General features: G+C 42.6%; 1 protein-coding gene across 6 annotated transcripts in view; it reads right to left on the reverse strand.

Annotated features, from left to right (window-relative positions):
- The window catches only part of EDEM3 (ER degradation enhancing alpha-mannosidase like protein 3), a 71599-nt gene that overhangs the window by 12150 nt on the left and 36809 nt on the right, over positions 1 to 22640 (reverse strand). For 3 of the 6 annotated variants that reach the window (XM_039484647.1, XM_039484650.1, XM_039484651.1), the window contains exon 20: positions 15182 to 19050. In XM_039484647.1, the coding sequence (XP_039340581.1) occupies positions 18644 to 19050 (407 nt within the window). In that variant the 3' untranslated portion in view covers positions 15182 to 18643. Of the gene's footprint in view, positions 1 to 15181; positions 19051 to 22640 lie in introns of those variants that run through there. The other 3 variants (XR_005583668.1, XM_039484649.1, XM_039484648.1) reach the window with 3 other exon arrangements.

The following is a 22640-nucleotide window of genomic DNA, read 5'->3' on the forward strand; positions in this document are numbered from 1 at the left end:
CCTGTAAATAGAGCCACTTAGTATTTATGAAATCCTGGTTTCTATCAATATTGTACACAGATCGTACAGCCCTGAGTTGGGCGAGAGGTCTCACTGAAGTCACTGATATTCTGCAGGGAGTACAGGCTGCAGGACTGGGCCTTTGGAAGTTATCACCAGAATTATGTGCTCAGTGTCAAAAGTAGATTTGTTTTATGAAAACAAAAAACTCCTCACCATTCTGTGGCTGTGGCCCCTAATGTTCTCTTTAACTCTCTCCTGGCTCTCGTCCGAGTGAGAACTTTGCATTTTTATTATTACACAATAAAAATAAAGGACCTGACAATAACTTCCATGGCTATTACCCGCAGTTCAGCCTACAGAGCCTTGGCAATAAGGAGTCAACTACATCTCACTTGGTAATGAAATGAATGGGCTGGTTTGTGCAGAACACCTGCCCTCTACTGGAGGAAATATCAAATCTGCGGCAGTTGCTATTGCTTTCAGTAGACTAGAGCTGTGGTTCCCAATCTTTAACAACCTGTGAACCCCTTTCACTAAAATGTCAAGTCTCACAAACCCCCTTCTAAAAATATTTCCAGGGATTTTCTCCTTTACCTGTGTATAAATTATAAAAGCAGTGATCTTGGAAATATAAAATTTGTTTTTAATTACATGCTTATTACACACTATTTATTATTAATTATTATTAATCATTACAGTATTCTATTACATTTTGAAAACAGCAACACTCTTCCAAGATCTCACCTTCATAGCTTGTATCACTTTGAATAAGCCTGTTATAAGACAAGGCTCCTATGTTTCATAAAGAAGTATCAGATGTGAAACAGTATGAAGGTATTTAAGAAGCCAACTCAAAGAGTTCCTCCTACACAAGCATTCAGGTCTTGAGCAGTCCAGGCAAACAACGCATGTTACGACAAAGCTTAAACTTGTTCTTCGTAATAATTTTGAAAACAATACTAGCTGCCTATTTAATTTTAAAAACAGCAAAAAATATCCACCTCCCTTTCCACTTCTTATAAGGAGTCTTGAAATTTAAATCTCCTCAGTGTGATAAACATGCTTGGTTTGATCTGCTTAGCTCTTGGAAGTCCAGGGGCTCTGGAGGCTTCTGGCCCCGTGCTGTCCAGGGTCCCTAGGGACAGCTCTGCCTGCCATTAGGGAATTAGCCCATCGTATCTAGTTATACAGAAGAATGACTAGTTTAAAAAGTTACTGTCTCTTTATTCTCTTTATGCAGTGTTAATATTTATACAATGGGCAACAATTACTCACTGCATGTGTTTAAGGAACTGCTTGTCATTACCCAGCTTTTTTTAAAAAAGCAAACAAACAAAAAACCAATCAATTAAGTCAAATTAAGATATTGTAGCTGATGAGACATGCAAGATGTTCTGGCTCAGTTGCTCTCAACCTTTCCAGACTACTGTACCCCTTTCAGGAGTCTGATTTGTCTTGCGCACTCCAAGTTTCACCTCACTTTAAAATGACTTGCTTACAAAATCAGACATAAAAATACAGAAGTGTCACAGCGCACATTGCTTGCGTTCTCATTCTTACCATATAATTATAAAATAAACCGATTGGATATAAATATTGTACTTACATTTCAGTGTATAGTATTTACAGCAGCATAAATAAGTCATTGTATGAAATTTTACTTTGTACTGACTTGGTTTGTGCTTTTTATATAGCCTATTGTAAAACAAGGCAAATATCTAGATGGGTGGATGTACCTCCTGGAAGACCTCTGCGTACCCCCAGGGCTATGCATACCCCTGGTTCGGGAACCACTAAGAACATAAGAATGGCCCTACTGGGTCAGACCAAAGGTCCATCTAGCTCAGTATCCTGTCTTCTGACAGTGGCCAATGCCAGGTGGCCCAGGGGGAATGAGCAGAACAGGTAATCATCACATGATCCATCCCCATCACTCATTCCCAGCTTCTGGCAAACAGAGGACAGGGACACCATTTCTGCCCATCCTGGCTAATAGCCATTGATGGTCCTATCCTCTATGAATTTATCTAGTTCTTTTTTTGAACCCTGTTATGGTCTTGGCCTTCACAACATCTTCTGGCAAGGAGTTTCACAGGTTCACTGTGCATTGTTTGAAGAAATACTTCCTTTTATTTGTTTTAAACCTGCTGCCTATTAATTTTATTTGGTGATCCCTAGTTCTTGTGTTTTGAGAAGTAGTAAACACTTCCTTATCTACTTTCTCTACACTAGTCATGATTTTATAAACCTCAATCATATCTCCCCTAAGCCATCTTTTTTCCAAGCTGAAAAGTCCCAGTGTTATTAATCTCTCCTCAAAAGGAAGCTGTTCCATACCCCTAATATTTGTTGTTGCCCTTTTCTGAACCTTTTCCAGTGCCAATATATCTTTTTTGAGATGGGCAACCACATGTGCACACAGTATTCAAGATGTGAGCGTACCATGGGTTTATATAGAGGCAACATGATATTTTCTGTCCTATTATCTATCCCTTTCTTAATTATTCCCAGCATTCTGTTAGCTTTTTTGACTGCTGCTGCACATTGAGTGGATGATGTCAGAGAACTATCCACAGTGACTCCATGATCTCTTTCTTGAATGGTAACAGCTAATTTAGACCATCATTTTATATGTATAGTTGGGATTATGCTTTCCAATGTGCATTACTTTGCATTTATCAACATTAAATTTCATCTGCCATTTTGTTACCCAGTTTTGAGAGATCCTTTTGTAGGTCTTTGCAATCTGCCTGGGACTTAACTATCTTTAGTAATTTTGTATCATCTGCAAATTTTGCCACCTTACTGTTTACCTCCTTTTCCAGCTCATTTATGAATATGTTGAATAGGACTGGGCCCAGCACAGACCACTATTTACCTCTCTCCATTCTGAAAACTGACCATTTATTCCTACCCTTTGTTTCCTATCTTTTAACCAGTTACCAGTCCATGAGAGAACCTTCACTCTTATCCCATGGCAGCTTACTGTGTGTAAGAGCCTTTGGCGAGGGACCATGTCAAAGGCTTTCTGAAAATCTAAATACACTATATCCACTGGATACCCCTGATCCCCATGCTTGTTGACTGGAGGTAAATGCTGCTGGTGGGAGGCCACACCCCAGCTCTGAGCCCCCTCCCGGAGTCACCACCCCAAACCAGCCCTGAGCCCCTTCCAGAGCCAGCACCTGCACCCCAACCCTCTGCCGAAACCCTGACTCTGGTCCCAGAGCCAGCATCTTATACCCCCTCCTGCACCCCAACACTCTGCCTCAGTCCAGAGCCCCCCCTGCACCCAAACTGTCTCCTAGAGCTTGCACCCCTCATCCCCTTCTGCACCCTAACACCCTGCCCCAGGCTCAGCCCCGAGCTCCCACACACACCCCCAACCCCAGCCCTAGCCTGGTGAAAATGAGTGTGTGTGGGGGGGAGAACGAGTGATGGGTGGGGGATAGAGTGAGTGGGGCAGGGCTTTGGGGAAGGGATAGGGCCTCAAGGAAAGGGCGGGGTAGATTTTGAATTTAAGGGCAACCCAGAAAGTAATCTTGGTGTAAAAAGGTTGGAGACCACTGCCCTACAGTATGTCACTTGAGCTACTCCTTGCTGGGCAGGGTGTATGTGCAGCCCCACCAGACACTGCTATTCGAAGGCTCTGAGCCCAAGCAGCCGTTGTTTGCAGTGATCTAGGCAGGCAGTCATCCCAAAGAGCCACCATTACTATGGTAAGTAATTTACAATTAATTTTTGTTAAGATAAATTGAGAAGCGTTGTGACAGTTAAGTATGTGTGCACTTAGGGTATGTCTATGCTACGAAATTAGGTCAAATTTATAGAAGTTGGTTTTTTAGAAATTGTTTTTATACAGTTGATTGTGCATGTCCCCGCACAAAATGCTCTAAGTGCATTAAGTCGGCGGACTGCGTCCACAGTACTGAGGCTAGCGTCAACTTCTGCAGCGTTGCACTGTGGGTAGCTGTGGGTAGCTATCCCACAGTCTCCACCGCCCATTGGAATTCTGGGTTGAGATCCCAATGCCTGGTGGGGCAAAAACAGTGTCGTGAGTGGTTCTGGGTACATATTGCCAGGCCGCCCTCACCCCGTGAAAGCAACGACAGACAATTTTCGCACCTTTTTTCCTGGGTTACCTGTGCAGACGCCATACCATGGCAAGCATTGGAGCCCGCTCAGTTCACCATCACTGTACGTCTCCTGGGTGCTGGCAGACATGGGACTGCATTGCTATACAGCAGCAGCTCATTGCCTTTTGGCAGCAGACGGTGCATTATGACTGGTATCCATCGTCATCGTACTCCTGGGTGCTCTTTTAGCCGACCTCGGTGAGGTCGGTCAGGGGCACCTGGGCAGACATGGGAGTGACCCAGCCAGGTCATTCCCATCTTCTGCCAAGCACCCAGGAGATGATGATGGCTAGCAGTCATAATGCAGCATCTTCTGCCGAGCACCCAGGAGATGACGATGGCTAGCAGTCGTACTGCAACATCTGCTGCCAGCCTAAGATGTAAAAGATAGCTGAAGTGGATCAAAACAAGAAATAGACCCGATTTGTTTTGTATTCATTTGCTCCCCCCGTCCCTCCTTCCATGAAATCAAGAGCCTGCTAAACCCCAGGGGTTTGAGTTCAATCCTTGAGGGGGCCATTCTGTGTGACAGTTTGTGTTTCTCCTTGATGCAAAGCCACCTCCTTTGTTGATTTTAATTCCTTGTAAGGCATGTCATCAGTCGCTCCTTCCTCCATCAGAGCAATGGCAGACAATCATCTCACACCTTTTTTCAGTGCAGAGACCATAGCACTGGGAACATGGAGCCCGCTCAGATCCACTGCACCAATTATGAGCACTGTAAACACCATGTCCATTATCCTGCAGTTTATGCAGAATCAGAATCTGCCAAAGCAAAACCAGGCGAGGAGGCAACGGCAGCGCGGTGACAAGAGTGATGAGGACATAGAGATGGACATAGACTTCTCACAAAGTATGGGCCCCGGCAATATGCACATCATGGTGTTAATGGCAGGGCCGCCCAGAGGATTCCGGGGGCCCGGGGTCTTCGGCGGCGGGTCCCAGAACGGAAGGGCCCCCCGCCGCCGAATTATCGCCGAAGCCGGACCCGCCGCCGAAGTGCAGCCCGGTCTCGGCGGTAATTTGGCGGAGGGGGGCCCCCGCCACGGGTCTTCAGGGCACTTCGGCGGCGGGTCCCGGAATGGAAGGGCCCCCCGCCGCCGAATTACCGCCAAAGACCGAGCTGAACTTCGGCGGCGGGTCCTGCTCCGTCTTCGGCGGTAATTCGCTGGCGGGGGAGTCCTTCCGCCCTGGAGTGGAAGGACCCCCCCGCCGGCGAAGACCGGAAGCAGAAGAAGCTCCTGCGCCCGGCCCCGCAAGAGTTTTCCAGGCCCCCCGGAGGGAGTGAAGGACCCCGCTCCGGGGGCCCCAAAAAACTCTGGTGGGGGCCCCTGTGGGGCTCGGGGCCTGGGGCAAATTGCCCCTCTTGCCCCCCCCCCGGGCGGCCCTGGTTAATGGGGCAGGTTCATGCCATGGAATGCCGATTCTGGGTCCGGGAAACAAGCACAGACTGGTGGGACCGCATAGTGTTGCAGCTGTGGGATGATTCCCAGTGGCTGCAAAACTTTTGCATGTGTAAGGGCACTTTCATGGAACTTTGTGACTTGCTTTCCCCTGCCCTGAACCGCCAGAATACCAAGATGAGAGCAGCCCTCACAGTTGAGAAGCGAGTGGCAATAGCCCTGTGGAAGCTTGCAACGCCAGACAGCTACCGGTCAGTCGGGCATCAATTTAGAGTGAGCAAATCTACTGTGGGGCTGCTGTGATCCAAGTAGCCAATGCAATCAAATAGCTGCTGATATCAAGGGTAGTGACTCTGGGAAATGTGCAGGTCATAGTGGATGGCTTTGCTGCAATGGGATTCCCTAACTGTGGTGAGGCGATAGACGGAACCCATATCCCTATCGTGGCACCAGAGCACTAAGCCAGCGAGTACATAAACCTCAAGGGGTACTTTTCAGTGGTGCTGCAAGCACTGGTGGATCACAAGGGACGTTTCACCAACATCAACATGGGATGGCCGGGAAAGGTGCATGACGCTCGCATCTTCAGGAACTCTGGTCTGTTTCAAAAGCTGCAGTAAGGGACTTTCTTCCCAGACCAGAAAATAACCATTGGGGATGTTGAAATGCCTATAGTTATCCTTGGGGACCCAGCCTACCCCTTAATGCCATGGCTTATGAAGCTGTACACAGGCAGCCTGGACAGTAATCAGGAGCTGTTCAACTATAGGCTGAGCAAGTGCAGAATGGTGGTAGAATGTGTATTTGTACGTTTAAAAGCGCGCTTTACTGACTCAGACAGACCTCAGCTAAACCAATATTCCTATTGTTATTACCGCTTGCTGTGCGCTCCACAATATCTGTGAGAGTAAGGGGGAGACGTTTATGGTGGGGTGGGAGGTTGAGGCAAATCACCTGGCTGCTGATTACATGCAGCCAGACACCAGGGCAGTTAGCAGAGTACAGGAGGGCGCGGTGCGCATCAGAGAAGCTTTGAAAACCAGTTTCATGACTGGCCAGGCTACGGTGTGAAAGTTCTGTTTGTTTCTCCTTGATGAACACCCCGCCCCTTGGTTCACTGTACTTCCCTGTAAGCTAAACACCCTCCCTTCCCCCCTTTGATCACCGCTTGCAGACGCAATAAAGTCAATGCTTCACGTTCATGCATTCTTTATTAATTCATCACACAAATAGAGGGATAACTGCCAAGGTAGCTCGGAAGGGGTGGAGGAGGAGGGAAGCATGGGGTGGGGTGGGGTGGGGGAGGAGGGGAGGACAAGGCCCCACTGCACTTTAAAACTTAAAATCTTTAAAACTTATTGAATGCCAGCCTTCTGTTGCTTGGGCAATCCTCTGGGGTGGAGTGGCTAGACCCCTCCCTCCCGCGTTCTTGGGCATCTGGGTGAGGAGGCTATGGAACTTGGGGAGGAGGGTGGTTGGTCACACGGGCTGCAGCTGTGTCTGTGCTCCTGCTGCCTTTCCTGCAGCTCAACCATACGCTGGACCATGAGTTTGATGCTCCAGCAGCCTGAGCGTTGCCTTCTGTCAGCAAGCTGACGCCACCTATCGTCTTCAGCCCGCCACTTACTCTCTTCAGCCTGCCACCTCTCCTCACGTTCATATTGTGCTTTCTTGCACTCTGACATTGTCTGCCTCCATGCATTTTGCTGTGCTCTGTCAGTGTGGGAAGACAGCATGAGCTTAGAGAACATTTAATCGTGAGTGTGGTTTTTTTCGCCTTCTAATCTTCGCTAGCCTCTGGGAAGGAGAAGCATATGAAGCTGGTGGAGGAAAAAAAGGTTGAGTGGTAGTTAAAAAGACACATTTTATAGAACAACGGGTACACTCTTTCACGGTAAACCTTGCTGTTAACATTACATAGCACATGTGCTTTCGTTACAAGGTCGCATTTTGATGGCTTCACCCCTCCCCCCACCGCGTGGCTAACAGCGGGGAACATTTCTGTTCAGCCACAGGCAAACTGACCAGCAGGAACGGGAACCTCTGAATGTTCGCTTAAGAAAATCACCCTATTTCAACCAGGTGACCATGAATGATGTTACTCTCCTGAGGATAACAGAGAGATAAAGAACAGATGTTGTTTGAACGCCAGCAAACACCGGGACCATACACTGCAATGCATTGTTCTGCAATGATTCCTGACTACGTGCTGCTGGCCTGGCATGGTAAAGTGTCCTACCATGGAGGATGGAATAAGGTTCCCCTCCCCAGAAACCTTTTGCAAAGGCTTTTGGAGTACCTCCAGGAGAGCTTCATGGAGATGTCCCTGGAGGATTTCCGCTCCATCCCCAGACACGTTAGCAGACTTTTCCAGTAGCTGTACTGGCTGCAAATGCCAGGGCAAATTAATCATTAAACACAGTTGCTTTTAAACTGTCTAATATTTACAAAGATACACTCACCAGAGGTCCCTTCTCCTCCGGGCAGGTCCGGGAGGCAGCCTTGGGTGGGTTTGGGGGTTACTGGCTCCAGGCCCAGGGTGAGAAACAGATCCTGGCTGTTGGGGAAACCGGTTTCTCTGCTTCCTTGCTGTGAGCTATCTTCAACCTCCTCCTCATCATCTTCCTCGTCCCCCAAACCCACTTCCGTGTTGTGTCCTACTCCATTGACGGAGTCAAAGCACAGGGTTGGGGTACTGGTGGCTGCAACCCCTAGAATGGCATCATAGAAGCAGCATGTTTGGGGCCGTTTGCCTCTCTGTTTTTTTGGTAGGCTTGCCTGAGCGCCTTATTTTTCACGTGGCACTGCCGCGAGTCCCTGTTATAGCCTCTGTCCTTCATGTGCTTCGAGACTTTTTCAAATGTTTTGGCATTTCGTTTACTGGAACGGAGTTCAGCTAGCACGGATTCATCTCCCCATACAGCGATCAGATCCCGTACCTCCCGTTCGGTCCATGCTGGAGCTCTTTTGCGATTCTGGGACTCCATGGTCACCTCTGCTGATGAGGTCTGCATGGTCACCTGTGCTGATCAGCTCGCCACAGTGGCCAAACAGGAAATGAAATTCAAAAGTTCATGGGCTTTTTCCTGTCTACTTGGCCAGTGCTTCTGAGTTGAGAGTGCTGTCCAGAGCAGTCACAATGGAGCACTCTGGGATAGCTCCCGGAGGCCAATACCGTCGAATTGCGTCCACACTACCCCAGATTCAACCCAGCAATGCCGATTTCAGCACTAATCCCCTCGTCGGAGGTGGAGTAAAGAAATTGATTTAAAGAGCCCTTTAAGTTGGAAAAAAAGGGCTTCGTCGTGTGGACGGGTCCAGGGTTAAATCGAGAGAACGCTGCTAAATTCAACCTAAAATCGTAGTGTAGACCAGGCCTCAAACTGCCGTTTTCTTCTGTCTCATCCTAAATGAAGACATTAGCTAGGACTGGCCTGCAGACTGGTCCCTCAGCAGCCTGTGAGGGAAAATATGGTGGGCTTACAACTTTGGCCAGGCTTTTAGGCCTAAACTTTGGATAAGCTTGTTTCTAGGCTGTGCTGAACTTTGGTTCAGCTTGTCTCTGTGTATAAGGGGCAGAGAGGAGTGGGACAGAGTGATGAAAGAGTGATGGAAAGTTGCTTTTGTGTGTCAAGAGGTAAAAGGAGTCACAGTGGAAAGTTCCCAAAATGGAACAATGGCTTTGTGTGTATAAAGGGCATGAGGGGGCAGAGCAATAAAGTCCTCAAGTAGCATAATTTGCAATAACCAGGCTTATGAAATATATAACCACAACAGTTGTGTTAGGTCGCTAACCGCAAAAGAACAGACAGTGAGTAACGGGGGGGGGGGGGGGCCTACTGGGCGAGACGCTTGTTTTTGCTTTTGTCCTATATTAATTTTGCAATATATTCCAAATAAGGTAATTAATGTACAATGTGTGTGTAATTTGTCTGTGGTTTTAACCTTTATAAGCTGGCTAGAAATATACGGAAGGCAGAGTAGCTTGCCACCTTTCATGGGGCCATGCTGACTCTCCTTGCATATATGCTCGTATAAAATAAAGGAGCCTCAGGCTGTCTGATCCAAAATCAATCGTGTGGTCAATTTTCCACAACAAGCCCAAGACACATTCAGAGTACCTGCACCATTTCATTTTTCAGTAAGTAAATGGCTTATTAAACATCTGGAATAGGGATGAAAATACTTTATCCCTAACACGTACCTGAACCCAGTTAAAATGAAACTTGCCCCCAGCTCCAGGTTAGGTCAGAATTTTTTTTTTAAGTTACACTGTTGCTGATATTGGGGGAGTTTTTACAGAAATATGGCAGAGCCATAACAGGGCTACTTTAAATAGGAAGATTGCCTATTATAGTCGAGACAGTCACTTAAACAGGATATTTGCCTCAAACTGAAAGACCACACGCTTGGGATAGGCCTATACGATCCATCTCTGAGCTGGAACTCCTGTCTGACCTTTGGCTGTTAGAGCTCTGGGCATACAAACTCCTTGTGATACTGAATGTTAAGACCCAATGTTCTACAGGAGTCATGGGCTGCTCTTTAATTCTTTTAATTAAAACTCCATCACTTGGACTTAAAAGAAGTGAAGCTGGGTCATGTGGAGCTGTACAGGGAATCAAATTAAAGAACTCGTTACAACAGAGTACATGGTTCACTCTGAGTATTGCCTACATATATAGAGTGTCATTCCTGAAAGTTTTACTAGCAATCATCCTTGTAGAAGATCTAATTAAATAAAGACAAACAGCCACATAGAACATCAGATTCTGAGGCTGTACCTAGGGAGTAACTGTGTGTGAAAGAATGGATGATACTCTGTGTAGCAGCTGTGCATTTCAATATTTGAGACAAGCAGTGGTGATTAGAGCTTGGTAAAAAAAATTCAGTGAATAGTACAGTAGCTGGAAAATGCATTTTGCGGGGAGCTCTGAAACTGTGACTTCAGGTCAAATGTGGCAGTTTGGGCCAAAAAAATTTTCTTTGCAAAAGTCTAAACTGTTTCGTTTGACCATTTAGAAACATTTCAATCCTTCATTTCACTTTTCATTTTGAAAATTAGCTATATTTAAACAAACATGAACACCCAAAGAGAAACAAAAAACCTTAATTTTGTTTTATTTCAGTTTTTTCCATTTCTAGTGTGTTTTGATCTGAAATGAATTTTTCAGCTCTGTCTTGGTAAGAAAAAAAATAAGTTTTGGTTTTAAACAGATTTTTTTGGAAGGGATCTTTTGGTTGGTCCCTTAAACCTAAAAATTATTTGCCCGGTTCTAGTGGTGATTGCTTTGGCTCAGTGGTTTGAGAACTGAGACACTTAACCAGCCCCTTACTTTGCATCAAGACATGTTACAATTTGTTACATAGCTGTGGGTTTATGCCCATAAGCTACAAATAAATGAAGGGACATTTCAACTGAATAAAATCTACTAAGATAATAGCTCAGTGCACTCTTGACATACAGGCTATGTAGTTTAGGGCAGGTCTACACTTAAGTGCTACTGCTGAACCAATGCAGCGTTTTAAGTGAAGATGCTCCAATGCTGATGGGAGAGCTTCTCCCAGTGGCATAGTTATTCCACCTGCATGAGAGTAACTATGTTGACAGGAGATGCCCTCCCACTGACAGCACTGTGTGTTAGCTTGGTGTGACTATATTGCTCGGGGCTGTGGATTTTTCATTTATATAGGTGTAACACATATATATATATATGTCAGTAGTGTAGACCTGGCCTTAGTCTTTGTTGGTAATTCTTGTGGTTTGGCTGGGAAGTGGAGACTGTTAGATAAAAACTTCAAGTGCGGCTGGAAGGTCACGCTATCCTCAGGGAAAATTGTATATGAGAACACCCACCAATTTAATAATCCTCCTTTCTGATGTCAATAAAACAAGGAGGAAGGAGAGCTATCTGAAAAAGGTTTGTTTCATCAGTGTTGAGAGGTAGGTTTAAATCTCATAGGTGTGGGTCTATGAACAGATGGAATGGCATGTCATAGCCTCTTGAGAAATCTCTTCACTGAAAAATGACTGAGCAGAGTGGAGTCTTGACAGGGAAGCTGTAGTAGGATGGACTCTGTCAGTAGTAGGAGATGGAACAACAGCAGACCCAAGCTCAGTCTGGTTGCAGATTGCCCCAGTAGAGAATATTTTTCATTTTGCAGCATGGGTTTATCTAGGACAGTGGCTTTCAAACTTGTGAACCCCTTTCACTAAAATGTCAAGTCTTGCAAACCCCCTCCTAAAAATGAATATTTCCAGGGATTGTTTCCTTTACCCGAGTATAAATTATAAAAGCAGTGATCTTGGAAATATAAAATTTTTTTAATTACATGCTTATTACACTATTTTATTACATTATGAAAACAGCAACTCTCTACCAAGATCTCACTTTTGTAGCTTGTATCACTTTGAATAAACCTGTTATAAGACAAGGCTCCTATGTTTTATCAAGGAGTATCAGATGTGGAACAGCATGAAGATATTTAAGAAACCAACTCAAAGAGTTCCTCCTACACAAGCGTTCAGGTCTTGAGCAGTCCAGGCAAACAACGCACATTACAACAAAGCTTAAACTTGTTCTTCATAATAATTTTGAAAACAATACTAGCTGCCTATTTAATTTTAAAAACAGCAAAAAAAAATCCACCTCCCTTTCCACTTCTTATAAAGAGTCTTGAAATTTAAATCTCCTCAGTGTGATAAACATGCTTGGTTTGATCTGCGTGGCTCTTGGAAGTCTAGGGGCTCTGGAGGCTTCTGGCCCCATGCTGCCTGGGGTCCCTAGGGACAGCTCTGTCTGCCATTCAGGAATTTTTTCCCTGAGAACCCCCGTAACATTTCACAAACCCCAGTTTGGGAATGACTGACCGAGGAGAAGCATTACAGCTTCTTGGTAACTCTTGCACTTACAAACCTGCCATGTTAAGGCTTCAAACAGTTGCAGGGATTTCAGGTCCAAGTGTAGAATGCTTCCCTTTTAAAAATGAGTAGGCTAGGAATATGCTATGCACTAATAGCTTAAGAATAAGCCTTTCTACCTAGAAACTATTCTTGCTATGAGTAGACTTGTGGGTCATGGATGCATGGGGCATTCCAAATCTATTAAGTCTTTGGCCAGTTTAGACAAATTAGAGGATTGGGCCAAAAGAAACCTGATGAGGTTCAACAAGGACAAGTGCAGAATCCTGCACTTAGGACGGAAGAATCCATGGACTGCTACAGACTAAGGCCTGAATGGCTAGGCAGCAGTTCTGCAGAAAAAGACCTCTGGGTTACTGTGGATGAGAAGCTGGATATGAGTCGACAGTGTGCTCTTGTTGCCAAGAAGGCTACCAGTGGTAGCAGGTGACAGAACAAGGAGTAATGGTCTCAAGTTGCAGTGAGGGAGGTTTAGATATTAGGAAAAACTTTCACTAGGAGGGTGGTGAAGCACTGGAATGGGTTACCTAGGGAGGTGGTGGAATCTCCTTCACGGTCAGGCTTGACAAAGCCCTGGCTGGGATGATTTAGTTGGGGGTTCGACTAGATGACCTCCTGAGGTCCCTTCCAACCCTGATTATCATAGAATCATAGACTATTACAATAAGGTACTGTTCAATGAAGGATTGGGGTCACAGCAGTCACCCAAACAGGCTGAGTTTTCTCTCAACAGCTGTCAGTTTGAAGCATAATGCTGTAGATAGGCAGGGTTAAGGATTTTAACATCTTTCAGGGCTAGTTAAGAGAGGAGATAGTTGCTGAGGTCACTGCATCCTGCAAGAAGGAGGAATAGGTTCCTACTCTCTTGAGGATTCATAGAATCTCAGGGTTGGAAGGGACCTCAGGAGGTCATCTAGTCCAACCCCCTGCTCAAAGCAGGACCAAACCCAACTAAATCATTCCAGCCAGGGCTTTGTCAAGCCTGACCTTAAAAACCTCTAAGGAAGGAGATTCCACTACCTCCCTAGGTAACCCATTCCAGTTCTTCACCACCCTACTAGTGAAAAAGTTTTTCCTAATATCCAACCTAAACCTCCCCCTCTGCAACTTGAGACCATTACTCCTTGTTCTGTCATCTTCTACCACTGAGAACAGTCTAGATCCATCCTCTTTGGAACCCCCTTTCAGGTAGTTGAAAGCAGCTATCAAATCCCCCCTCATTCTTCTCTTCTGCAGACTAAACAATCCCAGTTCCCTCAGCCTCTCCTCATAAGTCATGTGCTCCAGCCCCCTAATCATTTTTGTTGCCCTCTGCTGGACTCTCTCCAATTTATCCACATCCTTCTTGTAGTGTGGGGCCCAAAACTGGACACAGTACTCCAAATGAGGCCTCACCAGTGCTGAGTAGAGGGGAATGATCACATCCCTCGATCTGCTGGAAATGCCCCTACTTATACAACCCAAAATGCCATTAGCCTTCTTGGCAACAAGGGCACACTGTTGACTCATATTCAGCTTTTCGTCCACCGTAACCCATAGGTCCTTTTCTGCAGAACTGCTACCCAGCCATTCGGTCCCTAGTCTGTAGCAGTGCATGGGATTCTTCCGTCCTAAGTGCAGGATTCTGCACTTGTCCTTGAACCTCATCATATTTCTTTTGGCCCAATCCTCTAATTTGTCTGGGTCCCTCTGTATCCTATCCCTACCCTCCAGCGTATCAACCACTCCTCCCAGTTTAGTGTCATCTGCAAACTTGCTCAGGGTGCAGTCCACACCATCCTCCAGATCGTTAATGAAGATATTGAACAAAACCGGCCCCAGCACCGACCCTTGGGGCACTCCACTTGATACCGGCTGCCAACTAGACATGGAACCATTGATCACTACCCGTTGAGCCTGACCATCTAGCCAGTTTTCTATCCACCTTACCGTCCATTCATCCAGCCCAGACTTCTTTAACTTGCTGGCAAGAATACTGTGGGAGACTGTATCAAAAGCTTTGCTAAAATCCAGAAATAGTACATCCACAGAGCTGAACATTCAGTGTTCAGAAAGTAGTGCAGGGCCTATTACCACCGTTAGCCAGAATGGACTATTATGAGCATTGATCTTACTGTCTGTATACTACTAGGTAAAAGTCTATGGTCTGTATTTCCTACATCAAGCCCATTGGCTGTGGTTGACCTAAAGCTTACTTTCCAAAAAGACATCCAATCTTGATTTAAAGTCTTCATGCAATGGAGACCCCACCATCTGTTGTTCCAATGTTTTAATTACCCACATTGCTCAAATCAGGCTAGATCTGAGGCTATCTATCCTTTGTAGAGCCTTGCAAGAGACCTGGGTTTGGGAGGTGGGGTGAGTCCCTGCTCTTGTCTATACCAACAAAACACAAGGCCCTTTGCCGAGCATCTCCCTGGGACAAGTGAAGCTCTGTATGTGTGTGTCCACCATAGAAGGGTACCATGTGCAACATAGTACCAGGGTGGCTAATAAGGTAACGAGTGTTAGTCCCCCTCAACTGAGACTAAAGCAGTTATTTAAACTGGAAGATGTACAGCTCAATGGCACTAGAGGAGGTTGTGATTAGATTCTTTGGCTGCTGGAAGGAAATGAGTGAGGGGCCAGGACTCCTCCTATAGCCTCTGATACTGTGAGGGATGATGGTAAAGCTTTCCAGAAGGGGATGATGTGGATCATGCAGGCAATTCTCAAAGGATATTTACATATTTTATTAAGTCTTTACAATCAACCATTATAATCCAGTACACAATTATATACAAGGATTATATACATTTTAGCCCAGACTTTACATCACAGTACATAGTTGCTCTTAGAAATATTGTATACACTTATCACCAGACAGTAAAACCCAACAGTAGTATTACAGCACCTGTTATTAGATATTTCATAAGTTACATCATAAGAAAATATACAGATGTAAATCGGGCTGGTAAAAAATCCTATAAAATCTGAACATACAATATTTCATTCACAGAATGTTTTTTCTATGTTCTGACTGAAGCCTTTGCATAAGGTGTCCTGTTAACATTTACTACAATCTCGACACACATGGTTTCACTGACTAAAGACAAGCCTTCAGCTAAAACCACGGCGGGAGGAGGAGAAACAATGCTCATCTTATTTTAAAACTTCATAGATTATGAAACAGTAAGTGTAAATAGAGAATATTCCTTTAACATCAAAGGAACTATTAAATTGGCTTCTTTGAATTACATGAGGGAATAAGATGTACTAGTTCTAAATAAGAATCCTAAACTCTTCAGTGTTCTAGTTAATCAAATAGCACAATCATACACATGATATTGACTTACCGTGATGCAAGAGCAATATTCTCTAAGCACAATGAAAGTTTTTAAAAATTTGCAAAGTACACCCTACTCCCCTCTCCAAAATTATCTTCTGTTCAATCATACATTCCTTTTTCTTTTTAAAATGGCATAGACATGTTACAGAAAATGTTGTTGTATTTTTAGAGTGATATGAAGAGGTTAAAACTAAAGTCTATTTCCATCTTTATTAGGAAAGACACAGTGAAAAAAACCTGAATAAAATTGTCCCCTAATTTATCCTTTTCTTTCCCAAAAGGTCAACTTTACCTGATTCAGTTCTGTAAATCATGGATCTACGGCGGTCATAATCACTTAAAAAGGTAAAGTTAAATTATCTCAAAAAAGGGGACATTTATCTGAGGTAGACCACCACTCTCTAGATGCTTCAAAAATTATATCAAGGGATTCTCTTAACAAGCCCTCACTTCAAAGGATGGAATGTGCTTGTGTCAGAACTGTCGTGCCGGTGTTTACACTTAATGTAAGGTTAGTCAGTCATAAAAGATTACCTTGTGGTGACAGGGAGAATTAGAGCATCAACTTCTAATAATGTTTCTAAAGACAAATTTTAGACTTAAAAACTAAATCACCTTCTGCAGGAAGGAACTGAAAACTTGAGCTGTCATATTAAAATTTAATTTGACAAACCTTTTGCTAATGTAATGACCAGAGAACCACTTTACTTACAATCCTTAAAAATACCTAAATGGAGCAAGACAGAAGCTGTGCAGCTTTTACTAGCGTAGCCTACATCCAGTAGCGTTAGAATAAAAACCTTCATTAGTGGCACTAGGTTCTGATGTTTGGAAATATTTAACTCCTTTTTAGAGTTAGGATTTCTGAACTACATCACCCTATGGTGCAACTGGCCACTTGCAGCCACATCACCTTTTGCCCAGTAAAACACGCACTGAAGTCAATGGATTCTGTGGCCATACCAGGCATGCCTCAATTGCATGAGCTGGGCACCCAAGTTACAAAGGACACTTCAAAGATTTTGAGGAATAATCCCATCCTTTAAAATCAATCCCTCAGTCTAAAATGACAAAGTATTAAGCTTCAGCACTGTACCAATATATTAAGCCCAAACCTCCATAGTTATTTGTGCAAAGAAATTAAAACTACGTTTTAAAAGGACACTTATTCACTAGTTCCCTACTGCTTCACTATCTCAAAGTTAACTACACCTCTATTCAGTTAAATTGTCATTCAATTTCTGTATAGTATTATGATTGACTAACATGCTCTCAAAGGTACTTGTGCATTTTGATACCCTTGAGAGCAAGTGTCATTGTCGGATTACATGTATACAACATTTGTCTGGGACTTGAAACTGTATATGAATATACATAAGTACAATACAGTATGGCTGTACTGATTGGTATTTGCATATTCGGCACATTTTAATCTCACCAGTAAAATGAAAGGTGCACTTCAGACAGGGATACATCTGTCTGCCAGTATAAAGACTATATATAAATATTAAAACTTTCAGTTTTAGTCTGGTGCATGATGTAGGCAGTGTTAAGTCTCTCTCTGAAAAGGAAAAAACAGATTAAATACTGAATTGAACCATAATTAACTAAAACCTGTGTTTATATATCAACTTAAACTAGAATTTTGGCAGTTTTAATTTGGACACAGTTAAGCTAACTGCTTCTTGTTTGCTTAAACAGACTTGTGGTTTAATTAGAGGATACTTCCAAAAACATGATAAATTAGGAACCATGCTTACCCGTATTAACACCACCCCCCTCCCAGAAGTATCATATCAATTATTCTTTGACTTCACACCACTAAATTTTGAATTATGGACCCAACAGCTAAAGGTAAACAGTTGTGCTTCACTATTGATACTGGCCTTCTTGCCCAAGTGTTACAAATGTAAGGCTGACAGATGTATTTCTTCTAGAGAAAACAGAAATTGTCACTGAAATTCTCATCTATTGAGTATCTATTTTCAGAGAATAATAATAATGCTAAGTTCTGTGTCTTAGAGTAGTTTTAAGCTTGATAACTTTAAGCACGGAAGGCCAAAAAGGAAAAATTGTATTAAAATGTGTTTTGCCCAATTTACCTTAATTCAAGTAACAATCCTCATAATCACTGTGAACCTTTATGTACTAGTCCTCTAATTAGCAAAGCTTTCTTAATTTTCCTAAAAGAGCTTCCTAGTAGAGCATGTTACCTTTGGTTTATACAGCCACTCTAGTTGAAATAAGAGGAAAAATCCAAGTCATCTTGGTCATTCTTCAAAACAACAGATGGAAGGAGTGATGAGCAACACTGCTATATCTTATTGGGATATAAATGTCAGGACAAATTGAGCTGTTTCTAGCTGTGTCTTAAAGACCTTACAGCTGGAAATGTCTCACCATTTCACCTCTCTCTCTCCATAAAGGCCTTTATCAGTGAAACTGCACCTTCAACTAGAATAGCCTCTGACTATTGCCTTCAAGTGCCATAACCAGCCAACAAGTGGTGCATTAATCCCATTACATTCAACTTCTACCTTTCCAGAGGCCAAGGCAATCTGCTCTCCAGAAGCCTGGAATGCAGAAATCTGATTAATTCCCTGAATGAAACCTCCTGTATTACAGCACCATGCAACAGAGCCATACAAACAGTTCAATTGCACATTCCCATTTCAAAACAGGAAAAATTAAAACTATATAAATTATAACATGTGCTGGGTTTCTATTATATTATCCAGGTGAAACCTGGTTGCTCATCACAATACTGAACAATTTCTAATTCTTAGATATTAGGGCCTCTTTTACCCAACAAATTTACCGTTTTGTTTATCCACAAATAAGTTATTAGAAGTCATAGTTCATCCTTTTCCATCATTTCAAATGCTTCTATATCTTCATTCCAATCTGCTAATATGGATTCCATAGGCTGGACTTTATTATCCCAATTCACATTGGAGCTGGAATCTGTCTCAGTCTGAGATTGTTCCTGAGGCTGGTTATCTAATTCTGTACTTTCTGTCTCTTGAACATTAGCCTCATGGATTTCTGTGATACAGGACTCCTGGTTTGAAATGGAAATGCTATCACTGTCTGCATCAACAGGAGATAATGAATCAAGGTGAGTAACATCAGAACTTTCTTCTCCTTCAGGCTCTTGACTGACCAAGCTGAGGTCCTGAGATGCTGAAGTCTCTTCTGGTCTCTGCTTATGTGAATCATTTTCAGATGACTTCTGGTCCATGTTTTCCATTTCTAGATCTTTATTTAAAAAAAAATTGTAAGTACTTTCAAAAGGCAACTGAAATACACTGGAAAATGAACACTTACATTTTATTTTCAATTGTCTCCCTTGATCTTATTCCAGACCTCATGAAGGTTCAGATTTTTATTAGTATGGAGAATCTTAGTCCCTTTTGAGTGCTGTATATTAAGCCTTTTGCAAATACTGTTCTTTAATTATAAAGTTAATTTATCATTTGCTCATAAGTTTAGTCAATTCAGGATACTAGCATCTGTAGTGGTTCTTCACACTTAGCTAGCAATGCTCTTATGTCACTGCTGTCTGCTTCTTAATGATGAGTGTACACTCCAGCCCACCATGGCTCTTGAATTATGAGACTGGAGTTTATTGCAGCCCAAAGAGCCATGGAAGGTAGTGGGTACAACCACAAGGTCTTCATTTGATAAACTCGCAAAGCTATGATCTATTCTTTTAAATTTAAATTCAGACATACTAGTACATAAAACTGCACCCTACCTTGGCTCCCCATTATGTTAATGTTAGACGGTGGTTCTGGTTCAATTACGTAAATGTTCAAAACTAAAAAACTGACACTGCTAAATAAAGGAAACTGTTTTCAAGAATTCTAGGTAGTCCAACTGTATATAACTTGATTATTAATATAAGATACTTACTGCTATCAATAATGTAGTTTGGAATCATTTTACCTTTAAATATTGTTGCTGAAATTCCAATGGTAGCACAAGGAGGGGAGAAAGCACATATGCATTAAAAATCCATAACACACAATATCCTCTTGTGTTTGGTGGAAGCGAAGGATTGGTTTGTTTATACTGCTGTTGCCCTAGAAAGGATTTAATAGCGAAGAACTACTCTGAACAGCTCACCCATTGGTATAAATAGGTGGACATCAAGATTCCATGTGAGGAATCCAGAAGTGCTGTAACTTTGTGTTTCAGCTTTGTATATACGGTGGGGAAAAATGAATGGGCTGATGTTAGTTTACTAGAGAAGTTAAAGTTCATATGCTGCTCCCCAAAATAGCCTGTTTGAAAAAAAAGCAGTATTACTGGAATTTAAATTCTATCTGGGGGAAGTTTGCTAGAATAGAGTCTAGAAATAATCTCCTAGCTGTGCATTTTCACTGAAAATATATCCGCTATCTATGCTGATGGAATGGATACTGCCACATAAGCAGGATAATTAATATAATGTAAAATTACTGGTACTGACAACTTTAATCTCATAAGAACAGCCATACTGGATCACACCAAAGATCCATCTAGTCCAGTATCCTGTCTTCTGACAGTGGCCAATGCCAGGTGCCCCAAAGGGAATGAACAGAACAGGTTATCATCAAGTGATCCATCCCGTTGCCCATTCCCAGTTTCCGGCAAACAGAGGCTACGGACATCATCCCTACCATTCTGACTAATAGTCATTGATGGACCTATCCTCCATGAACTTATCTAGTTCTCTTTTGAACCCTGTTATAGCCTTGGCCTTCACAACATCCTCTGGCAAGGAGTTCCACAGGTTGACTGTGCGTAGTGTGAAAAAATACTGCCTTTTGTTTGTTTTAAACCTCCTGCCTTTTAATTTCATTTGGTGACCCCTAGTTCTTCTGTTCTGAGGACTAAGTAACACTTCCTTATTTACTTTCTCCACACCAGTCATGATTTTATAGACCTTGATCATCTCCCCCCCTTAGTTGTTTCTTTTCTCATCTGAAAAGTCTATCTTATTAATCTCTCCTCATACGGAAGATATTCCATACCCCTAATCATTTTTGTTGCCTTTTTCTGAACTTTTTCCAATTCCAATATATCTTTTTTGAGATGGGATGACCACATCTGAATGCAGTATTTAAGATGTGGGCGTATCATGGATTTACATAGAGGCAATATGATATTTTCTGTCTTCTTATCTATCCTTCTTAATGATTCCCAACATTGTTTGCATTTTTGACTGCCGCTGCACATTGAGTGGATGTTTTCAGAGAACTATCCCCAGTGAATCCAAGATCTCTTTCTTGAGTGGTAACGGCTAATTTAGATCCCATTATTTTATATGTATAGGTGGGTTTATGTTTTTCAATGTGCATTACTTTGCATTTATCAACACTGAACTTCATCTGCCATTTTGTTGCCCAGTCACCCAGTTTTGAGAGATCCTTTTGTAGCTCTTCACAGTTAAGTCCCAGTCAGACCATCTTGAGTAGTTTTGTATCAGCTGCAAATGCGGTAAACACCTCACTGTTTACCCCTTTTTCCAGCTTATTTATGAATATGTTAAATAGGACCTGGCCCATTATAGTACAGACCCCTGGAGGACACCACTATTTAGCTCTCTCTACTATGAAAACTGACCATTTATTCCTACCCTTTGGTAACCGGTTAAAAGATAGGAAACTTCCCTCTTATCCCAGAACTGCTTACTTTGCTTAAGAGCCTTTGGTGATTGGGCCTTGTCAAAGGCTTTCTGAAAATATAAATACACTAGATCCACTGTATCCCCCTTGTGCACATGCTTGTTGACCCCCTCAAAGAATTCTAGTAGATCGGTGAGGCATGATTTCCCTTTATAAAAACCATGTTGACACTTCCCCAACAAATTATGTTCATCTATGTGTCTGACAATTTTGTTCTTTACTATAGTTTCAACCAGTCTGCCCAGTACTGAAGGCTTACCGGCATGTAATTGCTGGGGTCACCTCTGGAGCCCTTTTTAAAAATTGGTATCACATTAGCTATCCTCCAGTCATTTGGTACAGAAGCTGATTTACAGACTACAGTTAGTAGTCCTGTCATTTCACATTTAAGTTCCTTCAGAACTCCTGGGTGAATACTATCTGGTCCTGGTAACTTATTACTGTTTAGTTTAGAGGAGGTTTGGGAACAAATTGATAATGTGGTCATTCTATTTTATTCTATTTTCCTCACTAGGATTTAACTTCCACTTTTTAAAGGATGCCTTTTTGCCTCTCACTTTTTCTTTTACTTCTTCATTGTTTTAGCTATGGTGGCTCTTTTTTGGTTCTCTTAATTTGGGATATACATTTAAGTTGAGCCTTTATTATGGAGTCTTTAAAAAGTTTCCATGCAGCTTGTAGGGATTTTACTTTTGGTGCTGTACCTTTTAATTTCTGTTTAACTGACTTCCTCATTTTTGTGTTGATCCCCTTTCTGAAATTAAATGCTCAATGAGAACCACATTTGCCTAGTCTTTGCAGTGAGAAAAATCAGGTCTATCTTTACAGATATGAAGAAAATCACTTGGAACTGAGAAGCATCTACAAGTCAGGATCCTGAAACATACACAGCCTATTCCTGTCTTGATATCAAAGCAGAATATGAAAACCTCTTCCAAGAAAAAAGGGTTTAAGAGGCTTTAAAAAAAAATGCTATAGCACTACTAGTCAAATTTGTTACACCAAAATTATAATGTTCACTTTTTCTATTGTTTAAAGTGTTTCAAGTTAAATAATTTGGACATGTATTGGAAAATTCTAAGAGATTGTTAGTTTGAATGAAACTAATTCAACAAACTAGAATTATGGAGGTCAGATTGAGATGAAAATTCTATCTCAATCCACTTATTTTTTCAG

This window comes from Mauremys reevesii, linkage group 8 (assembly GCF_016161935.1).
Source record: "Mauremys reevesii isolate NIE-2019 linkage group 8, ASM1616193v1, whole genome shotgun sequence".
In the NCBI taxonomy this organism is placed as follows: domain Eukaryota; kingdom Metazoa; phylum Chordata; order Testudines; family Geoemydidae; genus Mauremys; species Mauremys reevesii.